The sequence below is a fragment of the Schistocerca americana genome, chromosome 1, assembly GCF_021461395.2.
Source record: "Schistocerca americana isolate TAMUIC-IGC-003095 chromosome 1, iqSchAmer2.1, whole genome shotgun sequence".
Lineage (NCBI taxonomy): Eukaryota > Metazoa > Arthropoda > Insecta > Orthoptera > Acrididae > Schistocerca > Schistocerca americana.
In genome coordinates, this window is record NC_060119.1 from 514,017,502 (window position 1) to 514,041,163 (window position 23,662).

The 23,662-nt window shown below is 37.6% G+C and overlaps 2 protein-coding genes across 2 annotated transcripts in view; one reads left to right on the plus strand and one right to left on the minus strand.

The window, feature by feature from the left end:
- Window positions 1-6,371, minus strand: part of LOC124624514 — a 41,243-nt gene extending 34,872 nt beyond the window's left edge. The window contains exon 1 of the mRNA XM_047149111.1: window positions 6,189-6,371. The gene's annotated coding sequence lies outside the window, so the exon portion shown is untranslated. The remainder of the gene's footprint in view (window positions 1-6,188) is intronic.
- A 427-nt stretch (window positions 6,372-6,798) lies between these two features.
- On the plus strand, window positions 6,799-18,010 carry LOC124605089 (40S ribosomal protein S5). Its single transcript, XM_047136542.1, has 6 exons — window positions 6,799-6,901; window positions 7,999-8,162; window positions 13,306-13,515; window positions 13,600-13,728; window positions 15,643-15,741; window positions 17,893-18,010. Exons 2-6 carry the CDS (start codon window positions 8,010-8,012, stop codon window positions 17,959-17,961), a joined length of 660 nt encoding a protein of 219 aa, XP_046992498.1. The 5' UTR covers window positions 6,799-6,901; window positions 7,999-8,009; the 3' UTR covers window positions 17,962-18,010.
- Window positions 18,011-23,662: the final 5,652 nt, after the last annotated feature.

A 23,662-nucleotide genomic window follows, 5' to 3' on the forward strand; every position in this document is an offset into this window, starting at 1 on the left:
TTCTACCAGTTTTTCCATTCGTCTGTAAAGAATTCGTGTTAGTATTTTGCAGCTGTGACTTATTAAACTGATAGTTCGGTAATTTTCACCTCTGTCAACACCTGCTTTCTTTGGGATTGGAATTATTGCAATCTTCTAGAAGTCTGAGGGTATTTCGCCTGTCTCATACATCTTCCTCACCAGATGGTAGTTTAGTCAGGGCTGGCTCTCCCAAGGCTGTCAGTAGTTCTAATGGAATGTTGTCTACTCCCAGGGCCTTGTTTTGACTTAGGCCTTTCAGTGCTCTGTCAAACTCTTCATGCAGTATCATATTTCCCATTTCATCTTCATCTATGTCCTCTTCTATTTCCATGATATTATCCTCAAGTACATTGCTATTGTATAGACCTTCTATATACCCCTTTCATCTTTCTACTTTCCCTTCTTTGTTTAGAACTGGGTTTCCATCTGAGCTCTTGATATTCACACGAATAGTTCTCTTTTCACTGAAGGTCTCTTTAATTTTCCTCTAGGCAGTATCTATCTTACCCCTAGTGAGATATGCCACTACATCCTCACACTTTTCCTCCGGCCATCCTTGCTTAGCCATTTTGCACTTTCTGTCGATCTCATTTTTGAGATGTTTGTAATCCTTTTTGCCTGCTTCATTTAGTGCATTTTTATATTTTCTCCTTTCATCAACTAAATTCACTATTTCTTCTGTTAACCAAGGATTTCTTTTTACCTACTTAATCCTCTTCTGCCTTCACTATTTCATCCCTCAAAATTACCCATTCTTCTTCTACTGTATTTCTTTCCCCCATTCCTGTCAATCGTTCCCCTATGCTCTACCTCAAACACTGTACAACCTCTGGTTCTTTCAGTTTATCCAGGTCCCATCTCCTTATATTCCCATCTTTTTGCAGTTTCTTCAGTTGTAATCTACAGTTCATAACCAATAGATTGCGGTCAGAGTCCACATCTGCCCCTGGAAATGTCTTACAATTTAAAACCTGGTTCCTAAATCTCTCTCTTACCATTATATAATTTATCTGAAACCTTCCAGTATCTCCACGCCTCTTCCATGTATACAACCTTCTCTCATGATTCTTGAATCTAGTGTTAGCTATGATTGGGTGAAGTTATGCTCTGTGCAAAATTCTACCAGACAGCTTTCTCTTTCATTTCTTACCCCCATTCCATATCCACCCAATATGTTTCCTTCTCTTCCTTTCCCTACTATCGAATTCCAGTCACCCATGACTATTAAATTTTCATCTCCTTTCACTATCTGAATAATTTCTTTTATTTCATCATACATTTGATCAATCTCTTCATCATCTGCGGAGCTAGTTGGCATATAAACTTGTACTACTGTGGTAGGCACGGGCTTCGTGTTTATCTTGGCCATAATAATGTGTTCACTATGCTGTTTGTAGTAGCTTACTCAAACTCCTATTTTTTTTTATTCATTATAAAACCTACTCCAGCATTACCCCTATTTGATTTTGTATTTATAACCCTGTATTCACCTGTCCAGAAGTCTTGTTCTCCTGCCACCGAACTTCACTAATTCCCACTATATCTAACTTTAAAATATCCAGTTCTCTTTTTAAATTTTCTAACCTACCTCCCGAGTAAGGGATCTGACATTCCATGCTCTGAGCTGTAGAACGCCAGTTTTCTTTCTCCTGATAACGGCGTCCTCCTGAATAGTCTCCGCCCGGAGATCCGAATGGGGGACTATTTTACCTCCGGAATATTTTATCCAAGAGGACGCCATCATCATTTAACCATACAGTAAAGCTGCATGCCCTCAGGAAAAATCACGGCTGTAGTTTCCCCTTGCTTTCAGCTGTTCGCAGTACCAGCACAGGCCGTTTTGGTTAGTGTTACAAGGGCAGATCAATCATCCAGACTCTTGCCCCTACAGCTACTGAAAAGGCTGCTGCCCCTCTTCAGGAATCACATGTTTTTTCTGGCCTCTCAACAGATACCGCTCTGTTGTAGTTGCATCTATGGTATGACTATCTGTATCCTTGAGGCACGCAAGGTCAATAATTCATGGTGATGAATCATAGAATATGACTATAGAACCAATGAGTCACAGGTAATCAGCCAGCTCATACAAATACCTAGCTCTAACACTTAGTAGGAATACGAATTGGAATGATCACATAGGCTCAGTTTTGGGTAAAGGAAGTGGTAGACTTCAGTTTATTGATAGAATATTGGGGAAGTGTGATCAGTCTACAAAGGACATTGCTTGCAAATCACTTGTGTGACCCATTCTAGAACATTGCTTAAGTGTGTGAGCCCCATACCAAATAGGACTAACAGGGGATATTGAATGTATACAGAGAAGGGTAGCACAGATAGTTTGACCCATGGGACAGTGTTACAGTGATGCTGTAGAAACTGACCTGGCAGACTCTTGAAGATAGCTGTAAACTATCCCAAACATAAACTATCCTGGGAAAGTATCTCACAAAGTTTCAAGAAATGGCTTTAAGTTATGACTATGAATATACTGTAACCCCAAACATATCGCTCACACAGGGGTTGTGATGACAATATCAAATTAAATACAGCATGCACAAGGCATTCAAACAATTATTCTTCTCACACTCCATATGTGAATGGAACAGGAAGATACCCTAATACCTGGTGCAGTGGACATAACCTCGGGCAAGCATTTTTCGGTGATTTGCAGAGTATGGATGTAGAATATATTGCTGGAAGCACTTGTGCTCTAATAAACTTTCTAAAGTCGTTACAAACTTCACTGCAGTGAAAATATTTGAAGCTGGACATCATCGACATAGGTGCTCTCAAACAATAGCTTTTCATAGACAATCAACATTAAAATTGTCACAAAGTTGTACCAACCACATTTGCATAGCTACATACAGTCAGCGAGACTTTTTTTTCTGTTGTTGGTCAATATGCATACATTCAGCAAATACACTCACAGAATCCATCATACGTGATTTATACAGTAAAGAGTGACATGTTCTATATTACTACAGGGGAATTTCTCCTTAAGTGGCCCATATTGCACCAATTAGGCTACTGTTCAAACTACTGGCTGGGCTTCGCTGATTAGTACAAGAATTACTTTCAAAAGAGGCTTCCCCTAGAGAACCTACAATAGGCAGGCAATAAGGAAGTGTCCAATTCCACCTGTCTGCTATGACCCATGAGGCAGAAATACCTACTTCCAGTGTATATAAAATGGCAATGATGTCGTTCACTACACACACATGCCAACAAACATGAACAAAAATAAAAATGACACAAGAATGTCTCACTCCAACAAAAAAATGAAACTAATGGGGAATAGGGGGGTTTAGGGCGCAGGATCCAGCTAAATGTATAACAATACAAAACACAGCCCCTGCCCAAAACAAATATTACAAGAAAAATCACAACTACAATGTAAAGCTACAGCCACAAAACCAACAAGAATCTTACATCTCACTGGACCTATACAGCTCAAACAAAGTCCATAACACGAAGAAAAATCATCTGCAATTTGAAAATCAGAATCAGACATTCCCCTTGATCTATACTGCTCAAACAAACCCCTCAATATCAAAAAACCAGGGTCTCCGATAACTGGAATCAGACATCTCCCTTGTCCTACATATTTCTATAAGCGCTTGATATAAATTGGCAAAAAAAAAAAAAAAAAACGCGATCACAAACTTAAGAGTCAACAGAAGTGCCCAGTTCCATCTATATGCTTTGTCCCGTGACGTAATGATGTGTGACATCACTATTGACTATGGCACAGTGTTTTTGAGTTGGTTGAGTTTGTAGATGTTGTTTTCTTGTATTTTACCATGCCCTCTGGTGGTGGATGTGGACGTGCTGAGTTTAACATGTGTTATTAGGTTCATTTGAATTTTGGTTGTCATTGTGCTAAGGTGGTTCTGAGTTAGGTAGTTGGTGTGGTAATGTGGGTTGTGGAAGTATTTCCAGTGAGTTATTAAGGTTTTTTTTAAATTGTTTGAATGTATGGGGTTTTTTAAAAGTCTGATTAGTTTGGTGTTTGTTGTGTGGAAATAAATCTAATTTTTTTTTATTTAATTAGATATGGATATGACAGTGAAGTTCACAAATGTACCACTACGCTCTGAGATGGGTGGTGATGTGATGTCTGACAGTTTCTGCAGGTGTTTGGTAGTGCAATTTAAATCTTTTTATATTATTTGTCTAGGGATGGTGCTGTACATTTGGCTTGCCCCACCCTAAACCCTTAACTTTCCGTGGTTGTTCTGTTGGTTTCATTTTATTTTTGGAGTGGAAGTAGCCATTTCAGCCATATTGATAACATTGTGTGTTAAAGGATACGGGTGGAATTAAATGCTTCTGTACTGCCCAAATTTCATATACCTACAACACTTACAAAACACCACCTAAACTAAAATCCCAACAACTTGAAAACCCAAAAAACCCCATATTCACTAGATCAATTAAAACAAAACAGAAAAACCATAAATATAAAACAGACAAAACATCAGAATTACTACAGAATAAAAATTAATTACCAACAAAAGCCCACAACAAAATCACCTAGGCTCATGCCCCACACGTAAACAAAAGAAAAAAAAAACCCAGAACAACTCACCGAAAATAAAGCAAACACTTCCAACTGCACCAACTACCCAGACTCAAATAAACCAACTTTCCAGCTTTACCACAGTGACAACCAAGACTCAAACGAACCCAATACCAGATGTTAAACTCAACATATCAACGTGTACCACCTCAGGGTGCCATCAAATACAACCATTAGGTCAAGATTCAAAGCAAACAGTTGGAGCCCTTGTGAAGATTTGCACTTAATAGTTGTTAACTGGTATTCGTTAATGAATATGTTCTGGTTTCTTCCTTCAATGATCTCCATCTAAAACCCATTCTTGCTCTTGTGATTATCAGGCTATGTCTCCGGGTTGTCTGTGTGCATCAGTTTATTGTTTCCAACACAGAACATACATATTCTTCACTCACAATGTCACCAAAATCTTTAGAACCAATCTCTGACCATGTAGGCCCAACTGACAGAATAAAGAAACTTATGATGTAGATAACCTTCGTCTGGATTATTAACATATTGAATACATTATTTTTCTTAAAAGAAGTGTTGTACTTCTATACAGAGTAATTTGGCAGTGTTAGATATTTTGTTAGCAGAACTTAACTACCTCTCTTGGCTTCTTGTTAAGCCCCTTGTTATCATGAATTTCAATATGGAATGGTGCCAATTGAAAGATTACTTATTTTCCTTTAATAATAATTGACGATTGATTATGTTTGAGGATGTTCATCTGATTATATAGTTTGTTGGCTGGTGTTTAATCATAGTTTCTGAAACTGAGGTGCAATGTTGGTACAGTGGAACGTACATGGCGTTGATAGTCTTTATAGACCGTATCAAAGACAGGTTAATGCAGAGTATGAAGATAAATTTCACTACTGACTATCCCACAGTGCTCTTAAACCTAAATAAAAACGGCTACCCAGAAAACTGTACATCATCTCAATACTCGGATCATTTTCCAAAACACTACAAACTAGAAACGGCCTCGTGAGGTACTTAAGAATTATAAGTACATCAGTTTTTCATCGAATACTAAAATCCGCACCCTCGTTATTGAAGCCATTTTTAGTCGACAAAAAAAGCGTAATTAAGTTTTAAAAAAAACATTGCTGATGAAATGAATGCTGCTGGGAAGAAGATAGTCTCTAATTGTACATATGGAGTTTTGGGCTAAAAGGAATGTTCTATACGAGTCGTCGGCTTTGGCCCGTGACGTAACGTGCATTGCTGGTGCATATTTTTTACAGTTTTGATGTTTGGCGAAGCCAATGAATTTTAACGCAAAAAATAAATAAATGTGGTTGTGGTAACACACTGATCTGCAGTTTAGCCCGATGTATAGTATAAGTTAGGCGGTGACAGTTTGGTTGGGAATTGGGGAAGACAACCAAGGCGATACTGAAAAAAAACCTGGTTGTCGTGACGTACTGATCTGTATCTTTGCACGTTTTAAAAATTGCCAATTAGCAATTACATAACGTTAGAGTCGTCATACTGGTTACCGCGTTTGTCCCATGTTTCCTGTGTCATTGGTCAAAGCCAATGACCCGTGACGAACATTCCTCTATAACCAGGAATTTTTTTTTTTTTTACATAAACGCACCTGCATAAAATTCAGAACAGCAATCACTGCACCAAATTTTGGGCCTATGCTTTATCCTGAGTGTTACAATATTGCCGATTATTGCTAAGCCATTTCTCTGCAGTAAATCTTTCGAAACATTTTTTCGGTACACGATGGTATGATTACTATCTGTATCTGCTGTAGTGCTGTCAAACTTCCGCGCCAGCGCCACTACTTGTGTACGCAAAAACAAACATCAACGATTACGAAACTTGTTATCTTTGAAATGTTCGTCAAAGATACGTTTGAAAATTGCCACAATATGATGTCTGTTCTGAAAAGTTCTGGCTTTTCGTAAAAACTGTAGAAAATACTTCACATTTGAAAGATGTTAATCGTTTCTGAATTTTTCTGTGACGCCTCCAGAACTACATTATGTATTTCCTTCTTCAATAAATTAATGTCAGATGAATTTCCGAATTTTTCGTTTCATTATCAATACTTACGATGAATTGAAGTTCTATGTGTCTTAAAATAATTCTGAGATTTAAACAAACTGGCGTAGTTAAATGTTTAATCCATAATTTTCATCCCATTTAAATCGAAGTTTTGTTTGAAACATTGGTGACAGTTGGTACAAGGAATACTGGGAAAGAGTTTCATCTTGTAAGGAGCCTCTTTGTTTTGAAGCCGTGCATCGGTACGTCTTTCCGGTAGTGAACGTAAGGTTTAAGGGTGTTATAGTGAAAGAAGTAAGTGAAATTGATCATGAGCGCTTGTGATTTACCATAGTCAAGTTTAGTGGTGTTTATAGTTAATCGTTGGTGGTATTTTTTGAAAATGGATACACTATATTCATTTACACTTACGGATTGCTGTGAAAACGTGTGCACGTGGAGTGCCATGCATATGTGTTGACTCCATTATTCATGTCTTAATGTCTCGTATATAATAGTATATGGTTACGCGACACTCGAACTTTTCGTTAACGTTTGAGACGAATTGTCAGATGGTATTTATAATCATATGAAAAAATTTGCCTGCACATGATGTTTGCAACTTGTGTGTGCTGGAAGTTGAACTGCACTAGTAAACTTTACGACTTCTTCGAATGCCAGACGTAGAATATATTAAATAAGATTCACACCCCAAAAGTTTGCTTAGTCAGTATGTACCGTGTTTTGTTTGTTGAAGTCACAATTAAAGAATAGTCACATAGATGCAGTTTAAATTTCACGGTAATTGTGAGAATTTCGTGCATGTTTTTGTTCTGGATAGTAAGAACCCCAAGCCCTGTAATGCGTTGAATAATTTAAATTACTACAGGTGTAAAGCTATGGTTTCGGTCCTTAGGTAATTGAGAAGTTTGATTCGAACAGTCGCGCCACCTAATATCGGACTGTCCTTTTTTTATAAGTTAGTTGTAACATCGGTTGCTATTGTTGTTTGCTTTATATCCAATACCCTAGAGTGATTTTTTAATCTTTCTGTGCAGGAGCATATGACAGTGTGGTACCGAATAGGAAAAAATCCCTGCTGTAGAGCTTTAGATATTTTAAGTCGTGTGCTACTCTCAACACAGATGACACATTGCTGTCAAACTGTGTACTGTAGTTCAAGCTGTCCCATCAGACTTCTTGTTTCCAACATAATCTGCATAAGTTGTCAGTGACTGCTGAAGTTGCTTGAACTGTTTGGTTGTTGGACTCAGTGTATTCTACTGTCAGATTATGATCGTGCAAATGAAATTGGCATTTAATTTTTGCAGTTGCGAACTCTTTATGGTTAAACAGGTAGATGATTGCAGTAGACACTGAATTTCTTGCATTTAATGAAAACTGTTTGGCAGGTCCATTCATCATGACAGACGTCGAGACCTGGGGTGATGAGGATCCGGCAGTGATGGAAACTGAAGCAACATTGCCTGTTGCTCAGCCTGCAGAACTGCCAGAAATAAAGTTATTTGGTAGATGGAGTTGCGACGATGTTCAAGTTTCAGATATGTCCCTACAGGTATGAACACCAGTGCATTGCAAGTGATATTTCATTTGTTTCATGCAGGATGTAGAGAATAATACGAGGAGACGTATCTTCATTAAATTGAACATTTACTATGTACTTCACTGATTGTGCAGGGAACAGTGAAGTGACCTAATTACTGTAGCTGAAAAGGATATGGCATTTAGAAAGAGATATTTGAGAAAGTGCATGGGAAACTATAGGAAGGTAACAAAAATGATTCCTGGGTTAGCTTTAAAGACAGCAGGAGTTCATATTAGGATGTAAGTAGCCTACAAGAAGTTTGTAAGTGTTCTTAGGAAATTTGAGTCAGTGTGTTGTGTGGGAGAGAATTCAGTTGGAGGAAATGGAGACTGTCATGAGAACACATTAATTTTTTTTTTAGATTGCTGCCCTTTTATTGTTCTGTAATTGTTTTATTAGAAATGGAATGTAAATCTGATGTACACATTTCAGCATGTTTAGGGGATAATAGGAAACTACACACAAGATTTGGACGGACGGAAAACACGCTCACTGTGTGTGTGTGTGTGTGTGTGTGTGTGTGTGTGTGTGTGTGTGTGTGTGTGTGTGTGGCCTCCCACATCCAGATATGGAACTGGGATCTGTGTGTTCCGGAAGAGCTGCACTATGTTTCAATTTTAGTGTTATGTGCAGCAACAAATTATTAAAATGATATACAGATGCTTGCAAAAATGCATTTTGATACCAAACTCTTGACATGTGGGAAATATTTTTGCTATTGAAGTTAGCTGATTATCTCATGTGATTAAAATCTTAAGACTACACCACATCCTCATGTACTCCAAACTGGAGCTGTCAGTTTTCTAACCTGAGATAATTTTGGTTTAACATGCGCATAATGGAGTGCTCAAGTGTCAAGTACTTAAGTGGTCGCTCATACCGTGTCGTTACAAGAAACAGATCCCTGGGTTTCTAATAAACCAGTTATTTTTCCTGATGTGCCTACTTGTTTCTAACATAATATGCAGTAAGGAGACATGAACATATTAAAATGTCAGTGATACAGCTGCCTGCTGTTTACCTAAGGCTTCTCCTAAACCAGAATGAAAATCTAGGTCTGCTAAATAGCACAAAGTTTTCATTTCTTTTGAAAGGTCACCTCTCTTGTTTCAAGATTTTTGTGAAGGAAGTTCACCAGTAAAATGTTTTTGTTGTTTAACCTGTATAAACTTATACACTTCCTGTCCAGTATTTCTTCATTCTATCTATATCTTTCTTTTACGTTCCGAGCAATATAAATTCTGCCATTTTGATCAAAAACTGTGTAAAACATACCCTCAACACTACTTACTCAGGCCAGAGTATGCTACAGGGCTCACTTCAAGAAACAGAGAATGCTCTGCTTTTGAGAAAATTCTCTAGTTTTATTCATATGGAATCTGAGAATATTCTTTGAGCTGAGCAACTTTCCCCATCCTTTTAGTCAAGCTAAGAACACACTCGGTTGGAGTATAGTCTCCAGCTCACTTTATTCATGTGAACATGGAGAATTTTCTTAGAAATTCTGAGAATAAAATACATTCAGGTTTTCATAAAACCATTGCCAAACCTCACAAACTGTTGGAGTGAACAACAATGAATGAAATTATTTCATCACTGAGGCATTGTCACAGTGCAGTCTGGAGGACTGTAATGCGATGCTCACTGTGAGGCACCTGGAAGGAGACCAAATATTGTGGCCTGTGCGCTGACAGTGGTTGCAGAGAACAGTAATTGGGACACCTTGTGGTATGAAGTTACACTATTGTCACATCAGCTAAATAATTGTAGATATTTTAAAAATGACAACACACACATTTAACATAAAATACACGATTAAGTAGGCACACTTAGCTTATAAGATGTAATGGATGAATGGCATTCTATGTCATCCAGTAGTTTATGGTTCCATTCTTTCAGTTAATTTCTTCCCTTTCTTTATTCTGTCTTTTTCCTCTTTTTTATTATTTAAAGTTAAAGATTATATATAATCTGAAGTACTGCAGTTTTATTGTGCTTCATCTTTAAAGAGTATGTATCAGTAGAGAACAGAACTCAAATATTAAGCAGTTAGGAGGAAAATATTTTTCTTAACACACATGTATGTTACTCTTCACCAACAAGAAAACAAAAAATATCTTCCATAAGCAGACACAACAAATTGCTGTTGTACTAAAGAAAATTGTTACAGGCGAAAGTATTTCTACAGTTACTCAAATGTTCGAAAGCTGTTTATATCATCTATTGTGCATGCCTTTGAAGGTGCAGGTAATTGACTTGATCATATTTAGAATAAATTTATTTTTTCCATCAGTGATAACAAAATGTTTTGTTCCTGGACTGTCAGTTTGTCAGCAATAACCATCTTCTGATCTGCAGCAAAAATGGGAAATGGAAGTACTAGTGGACAGATTACATTTTAAACATAACATATGCCATAACTAAAAATTAGTGCCATGGGTGTGGAAATGTGCTTAAATATGAGGACACCTGTTTTATAGCATGTCCTAATATAATAGTCTAGTGCCACCTTCACAAAATCAGCTTAGCATCAACTAAGCCTCAATGCCTTTGGAGTCATATTGTCATTAGCACTACTGTTCATAATAAACTGCAGTACAGTAGGCACAACATATGTTCGTGCTGTAAGCTCAATAGATCATGCTACTGTAAGTCTTTATATACTCATCAATTAAAAAATTGAGACAGAACACAGCAAATGAACAGTACAATGGGAAAATTTTATAGTGGGCTTGCCAAATGTGTTAATACAGTGACAAAATGTAATAGTTAACCCTTCCACTGCTACAGACATGCTCTTCGCATTCCGCACTAAGGTGACTTTTGTTATGGCTGTATTGCATGCCAGATGCTGGTGCCTAAGCTGAGAGACTGATATGAAATACTTCCCAGATTTATCGAAAACTAATAGTTGAAAAAAATTGATTTTTGAACAACTTGGTCTGATGCCTTCAGAGAAGTGCATTTCTTTTCATCTGTTACAATGTGCGGCATCAAATTAAGTAAAACATTGCACAAAAATTGCAAGTTTGCAGAGGTAAAAACACTTTGTGTAAATTTTGTGTGTGGTTAATTTTAGCTTATACATCGCAGTGAATGAAATGTGGATGAGATATTGGAATCTTATTTAAAATTGAGAGCAGAAGAATATCTCATTTCATTCTCAAGTTATTGGGTTTTATATTCCAAGAACGGTTGTATGTGAAGCACGCTTCGACATTGCGCATTTGCGAATCACGTGGTCATGAAAACTCGTATCTCATGAATGATTCTAGATATCAGAACAAGCTTTTTGCCAGTGAAAGCATGTAATGGGGCACATACGTTGCATGATAAATACTCGAAACTTTAGAATTCACCACTATATGGAATTTACTTGTCCACAGCAGGGATGTCCATAGTGTTGTAGGAAAATGAGTGGCTTACGCATGCATGCATGTCCACACCAGGCGATTGGTCTAGCAGAGCATGTATAAACGCACACAGCAGCAAAAGGTTTAAAACTGAATTAAGTTAAATTTAAAATTGTCAAAAGGAAATGGCAAAGTGTTGATTTGTGATTGATATGCTCGTGTGATCATTTTAGAAAAAAATAACATGCTCATGAACAAGCTTGTGGAGCTAATAGAAATGGCAGAATGCGAGTAGGGCTCTTGCACTGAGGGTTCCATCCTGGGAATTGAGGATCTCAACAATTTTTGCTTCTTACCAATATCAATACTAGCTAGATATTGGTCCCAGGATTCAAAGACTATTAAAATCTCTACAGCAGTTCCTCAGACTATCCTGGACAAACAAAAAGAAGAAAATGGGGGACTTCAGTTTGGTTATGTTGTGAGAGATGATTAATAAAACATTTTTTATTAACTTACTAAAACATGGCTACAACTTGAATTTTATGTTGTTCACTTATTACACTTTTGAGAGATGATGAATGTAATGTTTCCCTACGGCAAAAGATATTTCTTATGTTATATAATTTCACGATTTTGAGATTTTTCACTTCACTGACTATGAAACTTTGCTCCTTGCCAAATCTCAGAATTCTAGGTCAGCGGGAAGCACCCTGTATAGTCCGCTATTTAAAGAAAAGACTGAAGTTATGAGTGACGTTTGTTGGCGCAGTTGTCAGAATACAGTGTAGTTAAGTTGGAGGAACGTAATCACCAGAGGGCCTCACGTACCTCACAACATGTCATTCCAAGAAAAGTATAATAAAATAATGTACCATCACATAATATCATTTTGTTCATTCAATGTATTACATAAACGGAGAAGAGCCAATCAAACCTAAGAATAAAATGAGCACTCTGTACTATGTAACAACAAGGCAGTATATACATACACTAGAGGCGTTCAGTAATTAAGGAAAACATTATTAAATAAAGCAAAGTATACATTGAGACCTTGACTTTTCCCGTCAAATTGAATGTTCAAATAACTTACGGGTTTGCTGCCGGGTGACGTCGGCCACCGCTGATATTTTGACAGGCGCGCACCTTGCCATTCTCAAGGCACCACTGCAGTTGTGCCTTGAGAATGGCAGGGTGTGCTCCTGTCGAAATATCAACAGTAGTCGACGACTTCACCTGTCAGCAATCCTGTATGTTATTTGAAAGTAGACATTGGATACAAAATTGCATTGCCCATTGAGCTTTTGCTGGCTCCTGTTTTTTGACTTTATAAATTGTGAGCTCTTCCAATAAATTGACAGCACCGCCTTGCACTCTGCGCGAAAAGCCTAAGCAGATCGTGTGTATATTTTGTGATGATGCCACTATAGCTCTTTTATGAGGACATGTTTTAAAGCAGATACCTTTCATCATATTTTAAGTGCATGTTTCTACAGCCATGAAAATTATTTTTCGTTAATGGGATATTTTATTGTGTAAGAGGTAAGTTGCCCACTAGTTGTATTTCATTTCTGTTTTTTCTGCAGATGGTCATTGCTGACTGAAACTGATAGTATAAGGACCAAATGTTTTATGATGATTGAAAGAAAAAGATTTATTCTAACCTTCCTGGATCACTGTTTTAATCCACGACAATGTTACGCTTATTATAGTATATGTATGTATGTTCATTCCTCAGTGGGTTATGTTTTTATTGACAGGATTACATTGCTGTCAAAGAAAAGAATGCCAAATATCTTCCCCATTCTGCTGGGCGATACGCAGCCAAGAGATTCCGCAAGGCGCAGTGCCCAATTGTGGAAAGATTAACTAATTCACTTATGATGCATGGCCGCAACAATGGAAAGAAGTTAATGGCCGTGCGCATTGTAAAGCACGCATTTGAAATCATACACCTTCTTACGGGAGAGGTATAGTTCTTATTTGTTATCATTGTGCCTGAAAAGAAACCATGTTATAATAGAGATTTGTTTCATTGAAAATTTCATTTACAGAATCCGCTGCAGGTTTTAGTGTCAGCTATAATTAATTCAGGTCCCCGGGAAGACTCGACACGTATCGGTAGAGCAGGAACGGTGCGTCGTCAAGCAGTTGATGTGTCTCCGTTAAGGAGAGTGAATCAGGTAAGCTGTTGTAGGAATAGATAAATAGAACTTTCCTTTGGGTAAAACTAAGTATTAGCAGAGTCTAATATAACAGTTGCGACACTGCCGTAAAAGTTGTTACTGTTTGACAGCTGGAGCAACACTGGCACTCCAAGTGGTGAGAAAGGAGAATGTAAGATGTGTCATAAACATAATGTTTGTTTCGCGTCCCTTTCCTATGTGATTTACAAAATATTTCAATTATTTTTTTGCCTCCAAGATTTGTATATCAGAAGACATAGATGCTTGTAAGATGATTGTAAAATAAGTGCAAGTAGGAGTAAAACTCATGAATCCAATGGCAAACTACAACACACTCATGAAGAAACACTTGAGGCGTTTGACAAAACTGTAACTTACCACATCAATATCAGCAATTAGAACAATGTAAAGACGAAGACCGTACTCGTGGCAACAAGCAATGACTACAGTACAGTAGACCTAGGGAACGACACGTGAGGCGTTTATCACTTTTGCATTTAGAGGTACATGTCTGTGAATCTTACATATGATATTGACATTTCTGATATTGTTATTGCCTTTGAGGTTTGCACGCATAGCATATTTCTCCCGCTATTATTTTTGTCTTTCCATCTTGCAGCTTGTTTCTTCTTCACTGGCATGCTAATCTGGCTTAACAAGTAAAGTGTTTTTTTTAATATCTGGATACTATAGTCTTCAAAATTTGTTGTTCTTTACTTGATCCTTCTGACAGTTTCTGTTTCTGTCTGTACCTACAATGATAGGTCTTTGTTGATGATTCATATAAACCTGACACTGATAAACAGAGTTGAACTGGCTGCTTCTGAGCCACAGGAGTGTTTTACAGCTTTAGATGGATTACCGAACCTGTGTGGCAGTTTTCTCTTCATTGTCAGTTGAGGTGGCTCATTAGGGATGTCAGTCTGTGTACTGCATTCTGCACGAGTTTATTACTGTCTGCATTCATGAACTGGTTTTGTTCAAAGTGTAGTGAACAAAACTTAACATTGTTATAAAGGTAAACAGGGTCTTTTTTCATAAGATCTTCTCATCTGCTATTAACTAGCCATTCCGCTCCTAAAATGAAACATTAATCATTAATATACATATAATTTGTAAGCGAATCCTGATACAATTTAACAACATGACGGTATATACCTCACTGTCCTTAGGAAACCTAAAAAAAAAGTTAAATGTGGTATCTTCTTGTTGGTTTTGCTGTAATTTTTCACTACAGGCGCTCCTGTTTGTAAAAAAAAAAATTGCACAAACAAAAATAAACTACCGTTTGCTTTCATGATCGCGCCGAAGAGATTTACTTAATGTCACTCGGCGCACTGCTGTCCCAGTAGGCAGTAAAATGCAAAGCGAAGTGTCAAGACTCTTGTTAGACTGTGGTATTAGTCTAGGTGGTTCTGATGAGCTTTCCTTAATGAGAGTGGGTAGAAAAGATGTAAAAGATTAAACAGATTTTGGACTTACATTGCTCGTATATTTTTTGGTGTGACAGTTTGGTTTTGAGTTACAATAGTAGCTAGAAGTTGGGCTTGGGTTCAGGTAGTAGCTTAACATCACAATTATTCTTGATCAGAAAGTGCAGGTGTCACACTACTTGAATTGTAGTTGTTCTTAATGTAAACTTTTTGCAATTTTGAATTGGCTTTAATTTTTTATCATGCTGGTAGCGTCATGGCATGTATTGAGTGAAATTGTATCATTGTTTTCACTATTAATATAGTTGCATATGTTAACCCATAAATGTCATCCATTATTTCACATATTCTTATGATGAATATGATTTCAAGTAATACATGCACTTTGGCTTGTTTACTAGTCTACATGTCTGTCCTGAGTGTGAGTGTTTTAGTAATGTCATAAATTGTGGAAATCATGAAACCTTTTACTGTTCAGGCAATCTGGTTGCTGTGTACTGGAGCAAGAGAAGCAGCTTTCAGGAATATTAAAACTATTGCGGAATGTGTTGCTGATGAACTCATTAATGCAGCAAAGGTTTGTAAAATATACTAGTTATTTACACTTCTAAGTTAGAATTTGACAGCTCTTATTAAAGACTTCTATTGGTTGTATGGAGAGTGTAGTTGATAAAATTTTGATAAAGAAGGCATGTCGGGAAATGTACTCTTCGGATGTAAAACATGTTTAAATTTCAGATCACTTCCAAATTTCTATTTCACAGTATACACGACGACAGTGAGCCCTTACTGGGTGTGCTCTGCAAGACCACCTCCACATGGTGACCCTGCTAATTGTTTGCACAAAAGACAGTCTTTCATATACAAAGTCCACAGTTGGACTGAAATAGCATTTGATGGACAAGTGATTTGGAAAATATACTTGATAAATACATTGTGCAGTTGTACCATTTCGTTCTGTTGTTGGATATACATACCGCCTTTTATGCAAAACACTGTTTCTTCCTCATTACCCAAACATGTTTCGGCACCACTGTGCTATCAGTGAATTTTGGTCATTGAAAAACTGTAAAAGGTGGTCATATTTTAGTTTGTAACTGATCTAGCTAAATGATGCCTAAAGACAGTTTTTGAAGGGTTTTGTACGTACTTGGATTTTACATTATATGGTGGTGGGCCTCATTTGTTTGTGCCCTTTTCTGTAAAGTCTATGAAGTTCCTTTAATGTATTAAATAATGTGTCTTTACAGAGTTTAGTGTATTCATTTAAAACTTTTCTTCTGTATGTAGAAGCTTCCTTCTATTTGTTTGCAATGTAGGCTGTGGCTGGATTTCAGTATTTTTAAATATGTTTCTATTGAAGTTGAGTGGTGGTTATAGGTTATTAAGTGGTCAGCAAATGTGCTATGGGTGCTCTAACCTTTTAGGGCTCTAAGGTGCCCTGAGTATCTCGTTTTAAAGTCCCTGTATGTTTGTCTTGTGTATATTGATTGGCAAGTGTTGTATATGAGTTCATATGTTCCTGCTCCTCTGCCTAATTGTTTATGGGTGTTCTGCTCGGCCTGTGGAGCATTACTCTGTGATTGTCAGTTTCCTGACTATTATGGAGTCATGGGTGCTGTTTATTTTTATATGGTATGATCCAGAAATGTGAAACGAATTTTTTGGCATAAGTTGCTTATTTTATTGTGTAGCTGTTAAAGGTGCACACACGTGCGCGTGCACTCACTCGCCCGCTTGAAACCAATGAATGCCGATGAGGTTAGGACACACAACGTCATTAACACCTCTTTTTGGAAAGTGAAAAGGAATTTGTTTAAACCAACATTATACAAAGTACTTACTGTGTGTGTGCAGTGCTCTCATAACAGGAAAGAATAAGAATCTGTCACAACAAAATGTGAGTAATAACTAATATATATATATATATATATATATATATATATATATATATATATATATCAAACATTTTGCCACACCAAAATCAGATTTAAAAAAATAAAAGAATGTGTTAACTCATTGCTAAAATTCACATTTCCATAGTTTGATTTGCAGATGACAAGCTGTCAGTGCAGGACTCCTACAGATGGTCCTGCAAAATCGTATAAAGTAACATCTAGGTATGAATAAAAACTGTCATTAGGCCTCGTTTTGCTAGATCAGTTACAACATAAGGTATAACACATTATTAGTTTTCAGTAAACAAAACCCACTGGTGAGGCAGAGGTCCCAAAAAATTTTTGGGTAGCAAGAAAAAGGTGGAAACTATATTCAATAATTTTAACTGGAGGAAAAAATAAGAGCTGCAAATCGAAAAGAACATAATTTGTTCTGTACTATGAAAATGGAGATTGGAAAGTGATCTGATCTCAAAACAGGCTTTATATCCAAACTATACCTTGGTTGGACATAAGTCCTATATCTTCTAAGTACCCTGTATATAACTGTTAGAAGCCTTTAACAGGAATTGTGAAAGAAGCCTGTATATGTGCATGTAATGTTGCTAAACTGAGATGCGCTTCAAAATTTTGGTTTGTCATAGAAAATAATGCAGTGCAGAGTAGCAATTCATAATAGTTTCTTTGCTTGTTTATTTAAATGAGATGGCATTCAACAGCAGCAGCATTTTTAAATATGTACAGAAATTTAAAACTTAGTGCCACATTAGTTTTTTTACAAGTATCAAACTGTTTTGTCGATTATGTTAACATTTATATCTTGATTTCAGGGATCTTCCAACTCCTATGCTATCAAGAAGAAAGATGAACTTGAGCGTGTTGCAAAATCAAACCGTTAAAAATTGAATGAGATCAGATTGTGGTTAATAAAGTAATTTCTTCCAATGACACATTCTTTCATTTTACTTGAGAGGGCATCTCTACAGGTATCATAATGTATGGTCCTTGTTGAAGCAGAAATGTGATAAAATGCATTTGGGAAGTTTTTAATAAAATTTATAGCACTTGCATTGTCACTAGTTGAATGTTACATATACTAGTAAAAATAGGAATTTGATGTAAAATGTTAAATGCATCGTGTGTCTGCTATGGAAAAGTGTTTGTTCAAGTTTTTGTTGATATAACCAGTGGTGGAATGTGGGGCTTTTTTTCTGCTGGTGGTAGTGGTTGTGGAGGAGACAGCTGTTGAAAGCTTGAGTGTTATATTTGATGTCACGTGGCTTGAAAACATGAGTTTCTATTCAGGTACGCTACTGAAAAAGATTCAGTACACAAAAGAAATAGATATTTATGCGCAAAAAGTATTGCTAGGTTCTGTAACTACACTACTGGCCATTAAAATTGCTACACCAAAAAGAAATGCAGATGATTAATGGATATTCATTGGACAATATTATACTAGAACTGTCAGGCAATTACATTTTCACACAATTTGGGTGCATAGATCCTGAGAAATCAGTAGCCAGAACAAACACCTCTGGCGGTAATAACTGCCTTGATACAACTGGGCATTGAGTCAAACAGAGCTTGTATGGCGTGTACAGGTACAGCTGCCCATGCAGCTTCAAAACGATACCACTGTTCATCAAAGAGTAGTGACTGGCGTATTGTGATGAGCCAGTTGCTCGGCCACCATTGACCAGACGTTTTCAATTGGTGAGAGATCTGGAGAATGTGCTGGCCAGGGCAGCAGTCGAACATTTTCTGTATCCAAAAGGCTCGTACAGGACCTGCAACATGCGACCAAGCATTATCCTGCTGAAATGTAGGGTTTCGCAGGAATCGAATGAAAGGTAGAACCATGGGTCTAACCCATCTGAAATGTAACGTCCACTGTTCAAAGCGCTGTCAATGTGAACAAGAGTTGACAGACGTGTAACCAATGGCATCCCATACCATCACGCCGGGTGATACACCGGTATGGCGATGATGAATACACGCTTCCAATGTGCATTCAACGCAATGTCACCATCATGATGCTGAATACAGAACCTGGATCCATCCGAAAAAATGACGTTTTGCCATTCGTGCACCCAGGTTCGTCGTTGAGTACACCATCGCAGGTACTCCTGTCTGTGATGCAGCGTCAAGGGTAACTGCAGCCATGGTCTCAGAGCTGATAGTCCATGCTGCTGTAAACGTTGTCGAACTGTTTGTGCAGATGGTCGTTGTCTTGCAAACGTCCCCACCTGATGACTCGGGGATAGAGACGTGGCTGCACAATCCGTTACAGCCATTCGGGTAAGATGCCTGTCATCTCGACTGCTAGTGATACGAGGCTGTTGGGATCCAGCACAGTGTTCCGTATTACCCTCCTGAACCCACCGATTCCATATTCTGCTAACAGTCATTGGATCTCGATCAACGCGAGCAGCAATGTCGCGATAAAATAAACCGCAATCGCGATAGGCTACAATCCCACCTTTATCGAAGTCTGAAACGTGATGGTACACATTTCTCCTCCTTACACGAGGCATCACAACGTTTCACCAGGCAACACCGGTCAACTGCTGTTTGTGTATGAGAAATCGGTTGGAAACTTTCCTCATGTCAGCACATTGTAGGTGTTGCCACCGGCGCCAAACTTGTGTGAATGCTCCGAAAAGCTAATCATTTGCATATCACGGCATCTTCTTCCTGTCGGTTAAATTTCGTGTCTGTAACGTGCCATCTTCATGGTGTAGCAATTTTAATGGCCAGTAGTGTATTAGGGGAGCATGTTCTAGTAAATGGGAGCCAACTGTTGCAAGGATGAAGCATATTTCAATTTATTGCTGTAATTGACTGAGTAGGAAACAAATAAGAATGCAAGTGACTGGTGTTGGGTAGATGGAACAGCCACTTATTTTATACCTGTAATTCTCAATTTTGTTTTAAAATGTAGTTCATGCAATACCATATAAAAGCTTGTTGGGTTCAAAGAACTTGAGTATACAGCAGTTAATACACAGCAATGATACAAATTTTGAGTGAGCATTACTGTGTTAATTTCATGTAATGTTAAGCACAGAATAATATTCTGATTTAAAACTTTCAAAATTCTTGACGTTTCTGCATGAGACTAGTGATGTTTCAATGAACAATAACTGATAAATTGTCCCGAAATTTTAAGGACACTTGTACACAAATATTGACAGAAAAAGTGTTTAGTCAACTTTGAAATTGTGTGGCAAAATACCTACGTGGAATGTGGCAAAATACCTACGTGGAATGCATTATTTCTTTAGGAGGATAACATCAGTTGAATTATGGATTTGTAAGAAATTTTGCATCGTTGATTAACATTTAGCAGAATTATTTGGAAAAAATAATTTTCAGAAATGGTAAAATCCAAATGACTATAACTTCATGTGGAGCTGGGAAAGTAGAGGGTGGAGGGGGTGGTTGCTAGCTCCAGCTTTACAGACATATTTTAATCATCACATCAAGCTTGTGTGTGTGACTGCTTATCCAAACTATAAATAATTAACAACAAACACTGTTAGTGTGTATGTAGGTGTGCCAGTGATTGTAATTATTCTTCATGCTCCCTGATGCTGGAGTATATTTGTTGCATCATCCCAGCCTCTCTGGTAAAATAACTGATAATTAATGAAAGTGAATTGGTAAGGTGATAAAAATTACTGATGCTCAGATCAGGACAGCAATCTGGTGTTCCCAACCAAAAGAGATGATCTGTTTTTGAGAGTTTACATGGCCCAACAGTATTGTGAATCAATCATTGTCGGTAAACATGGCAAGTCACTCATTATGGAATACTTGTTAGTCTTAGAGTTAGCAATGGAAGCGATTTGTTTAAGGTTTGAAAGATACATTGAGATAGAACTATGTCATCCAATCTATTCTTCATGGTCAGTAGCAAGACTGCATATTGTTATATGGGGTGGTGCAGAAAGAATGTATGAATTTCAAATTAGTGTGATTAGGTTCAGTCTGATCACATAAAATGCATTTACACCAGCACCACCTATAAGTTCCCCAATTTAAGAGTTGCAAGTCTTCTAAAGATAACATCGGAAAGATGGCTTCTTTTTTGTACACACACACATTGTCTTTCTTTAAAGTTCTGCATAACTTTGCAAAAGTGACCTGTGAAGCAGCAACAGTTTCTTCATGTAATGCAGCATTCAGATTGTTGAATGAATAAGGTTTGCTGCAGTAAACTTTGCATTTCAAATAATCCCATAATAAGTTGTTGCATACCCACAGATCTGTCGAGTTTACAGGCCAGTGGAGATTGCTGAAGTGAGAGAGCAAGTAATTTCCAAAATAACTGCTATGAGTATGTGAGCTGTGGCTCCATCTTGTTGGAACCACATTTCTGCCATGTTGATCCCCAAAGTCTCAAGTTGTGGCTGCAAAAAATTGCATAGCACCACTGCAACATAATGTCCAGAATTTACTGTTACACTAGCGCCATCCTCAAAAAGATAAGGTCCAAAGATCCATACCTTGGAAACCCCATATCACATGACCACCTTAGCACTGTATAGTGGTTAGGATGAAATTCTTTTGGGTTGTCTGCTGTCCAATAGCAACAGTTTTGCTTATTTACAGAATTGTCAGAGTGAAAGTGAGCTTCAGTGCTTATCATTAACAAGTCACCGATAGCAAAAACTTAAAGCAATCTCTCATAAGTCTCTTTTTGTCAAAATTACATTCGTTAGGCTTCTGAATGATCATAATTTTATAAGGATGGAATAGTAACACACAGTTCAGGGTGCACTGTAGCAAAGGATGAGATGTGTCTAAACTCATAGCACACTGCCTAATGCAACAGCTAGGACAAAGAACAGATGCTCTTGTTCTGTCAATATTTTCTAGAGTTTACATCATGACCAGTCAACTTCTTTTTCGTAACTGATCCAGTTCTGCAAAAAGTTAACCCAACAAAGTATTATGTGGTGATCAGATATCAAACCATCACGCTCAACATTGAAGTGTGTATGGAAAAGCCATTGTAGGGTGATAAGATTCATTACATTTGATATGTTACACAATAAAAACATGATAGTGAACAGTCTACTGCACCATTGTTAGTGAAACTGGATGCTCTAACTGGCAGAATAACAATGCTTGAGGTTGATTGATTTGTCCCCTGTGCAACTGAAATCCATGTGTTCATTTCGCTCCACCCTGTATGTATAGTGGACTGCGCCTGAAATATCTCTGAAAATACTGTGGCTGAATTATCTTGTGTTACCGAAAACAAAATACAACAGGACATAACCTTTTCTGGTAGATTGGTAGATAACAAATATGTAATTCGTAGACAATCAGCCCTAACCTTCTCGATTTCATTACTACCATTGATGTAAAGACATATTTTGCCTTTGTTCTCTTTGATTTATCTTTTCAGTGGTATGTGCACACTATGAATAGTGTAAAGGCAATGACTCATTGTGCAGTCTAGACACACACAAATCTTCAGTTAACTAAAAACATAATTACAAATGCATGGTTACATTTTTCCTGGCTAGCTACTTTGTCCTTATGCTTCATTCTACATTTGATGTCCATTTGCCCAGAACTGATGTATAGATTCTGCAGATATGCCATTTACACACAGATTTGGCATAGAATGTTGATTGCTTCCATCATCTACATCTGCACCCTGAATTAATCCCCATGGGTATTGCCAAGGAAAGGCCAAGCTTTGTGTACAGGAGACAAGTCTGTGGATGTGCAATTGAGTCACATGTGCTAGTCATTGTAATTTTCTCCAGGCACCTCTTGTGCTAATACTAATTTGCTCCAGGCATCCCTTTTGTACTTCCTGTGGGTAGTGCTTTTGTAATTTTAGTTTAGTGAAACTCAGTAATAACTTGCACATGTGGAAGCTATTGCATATGCATGAATTGTAGCAGGCACCCCGCCACCTTTTAAGGAAGAGATTCTGTCCCCAAGAGTGAGTGGATCAAAGAATTCTTAATTAATTAATAGATCACAGTATGTAGTTCTCATCAACAAATGTTCTTCGGATAGAAGGGTATCATCATTAGTGCCCTAGAGTATGATAGGAATTCTCTTATTGTCTATATACGAGGAATATCTAGAAAGTAAGTTTTGAGACAGTGGGTACCACCCTGCACACTGAAACAAATGATGGTAATGGTCATCAGTTGCATCACAACTCTCGTAGTGGTGGTTAAAGATGATCGCTCTCACTCCATCTCCTGCCAAGTGTGAAGTGCGTGCCTGAATGCCGAGGGCACAAGTGTTGCCACGATTCATCAAAAATCGTGTAATTGTATAGGGAGGAGGTTATGTAATATCAACATGTGACAAAATTGGCATGGAATTTCACTTCAGGAAGAATGGAAATTCACGATGAAGAGAGAAGTGAACACCTTTGTATGGTAACTGATCTAGTGTAAAAGCTTCAAGAGCATATTTCTCTTAGTTGTCTGTGCCCATTGGCGACCTGTACAAACTGTGTGCTGATGTTTCTCGAATCATTGTGCATGAAATTGTGAGTGATCAACTAGGACATGACAAGTTGTTTGTCCAATGGGTTCTGAATATGCTTACTGCAGAACA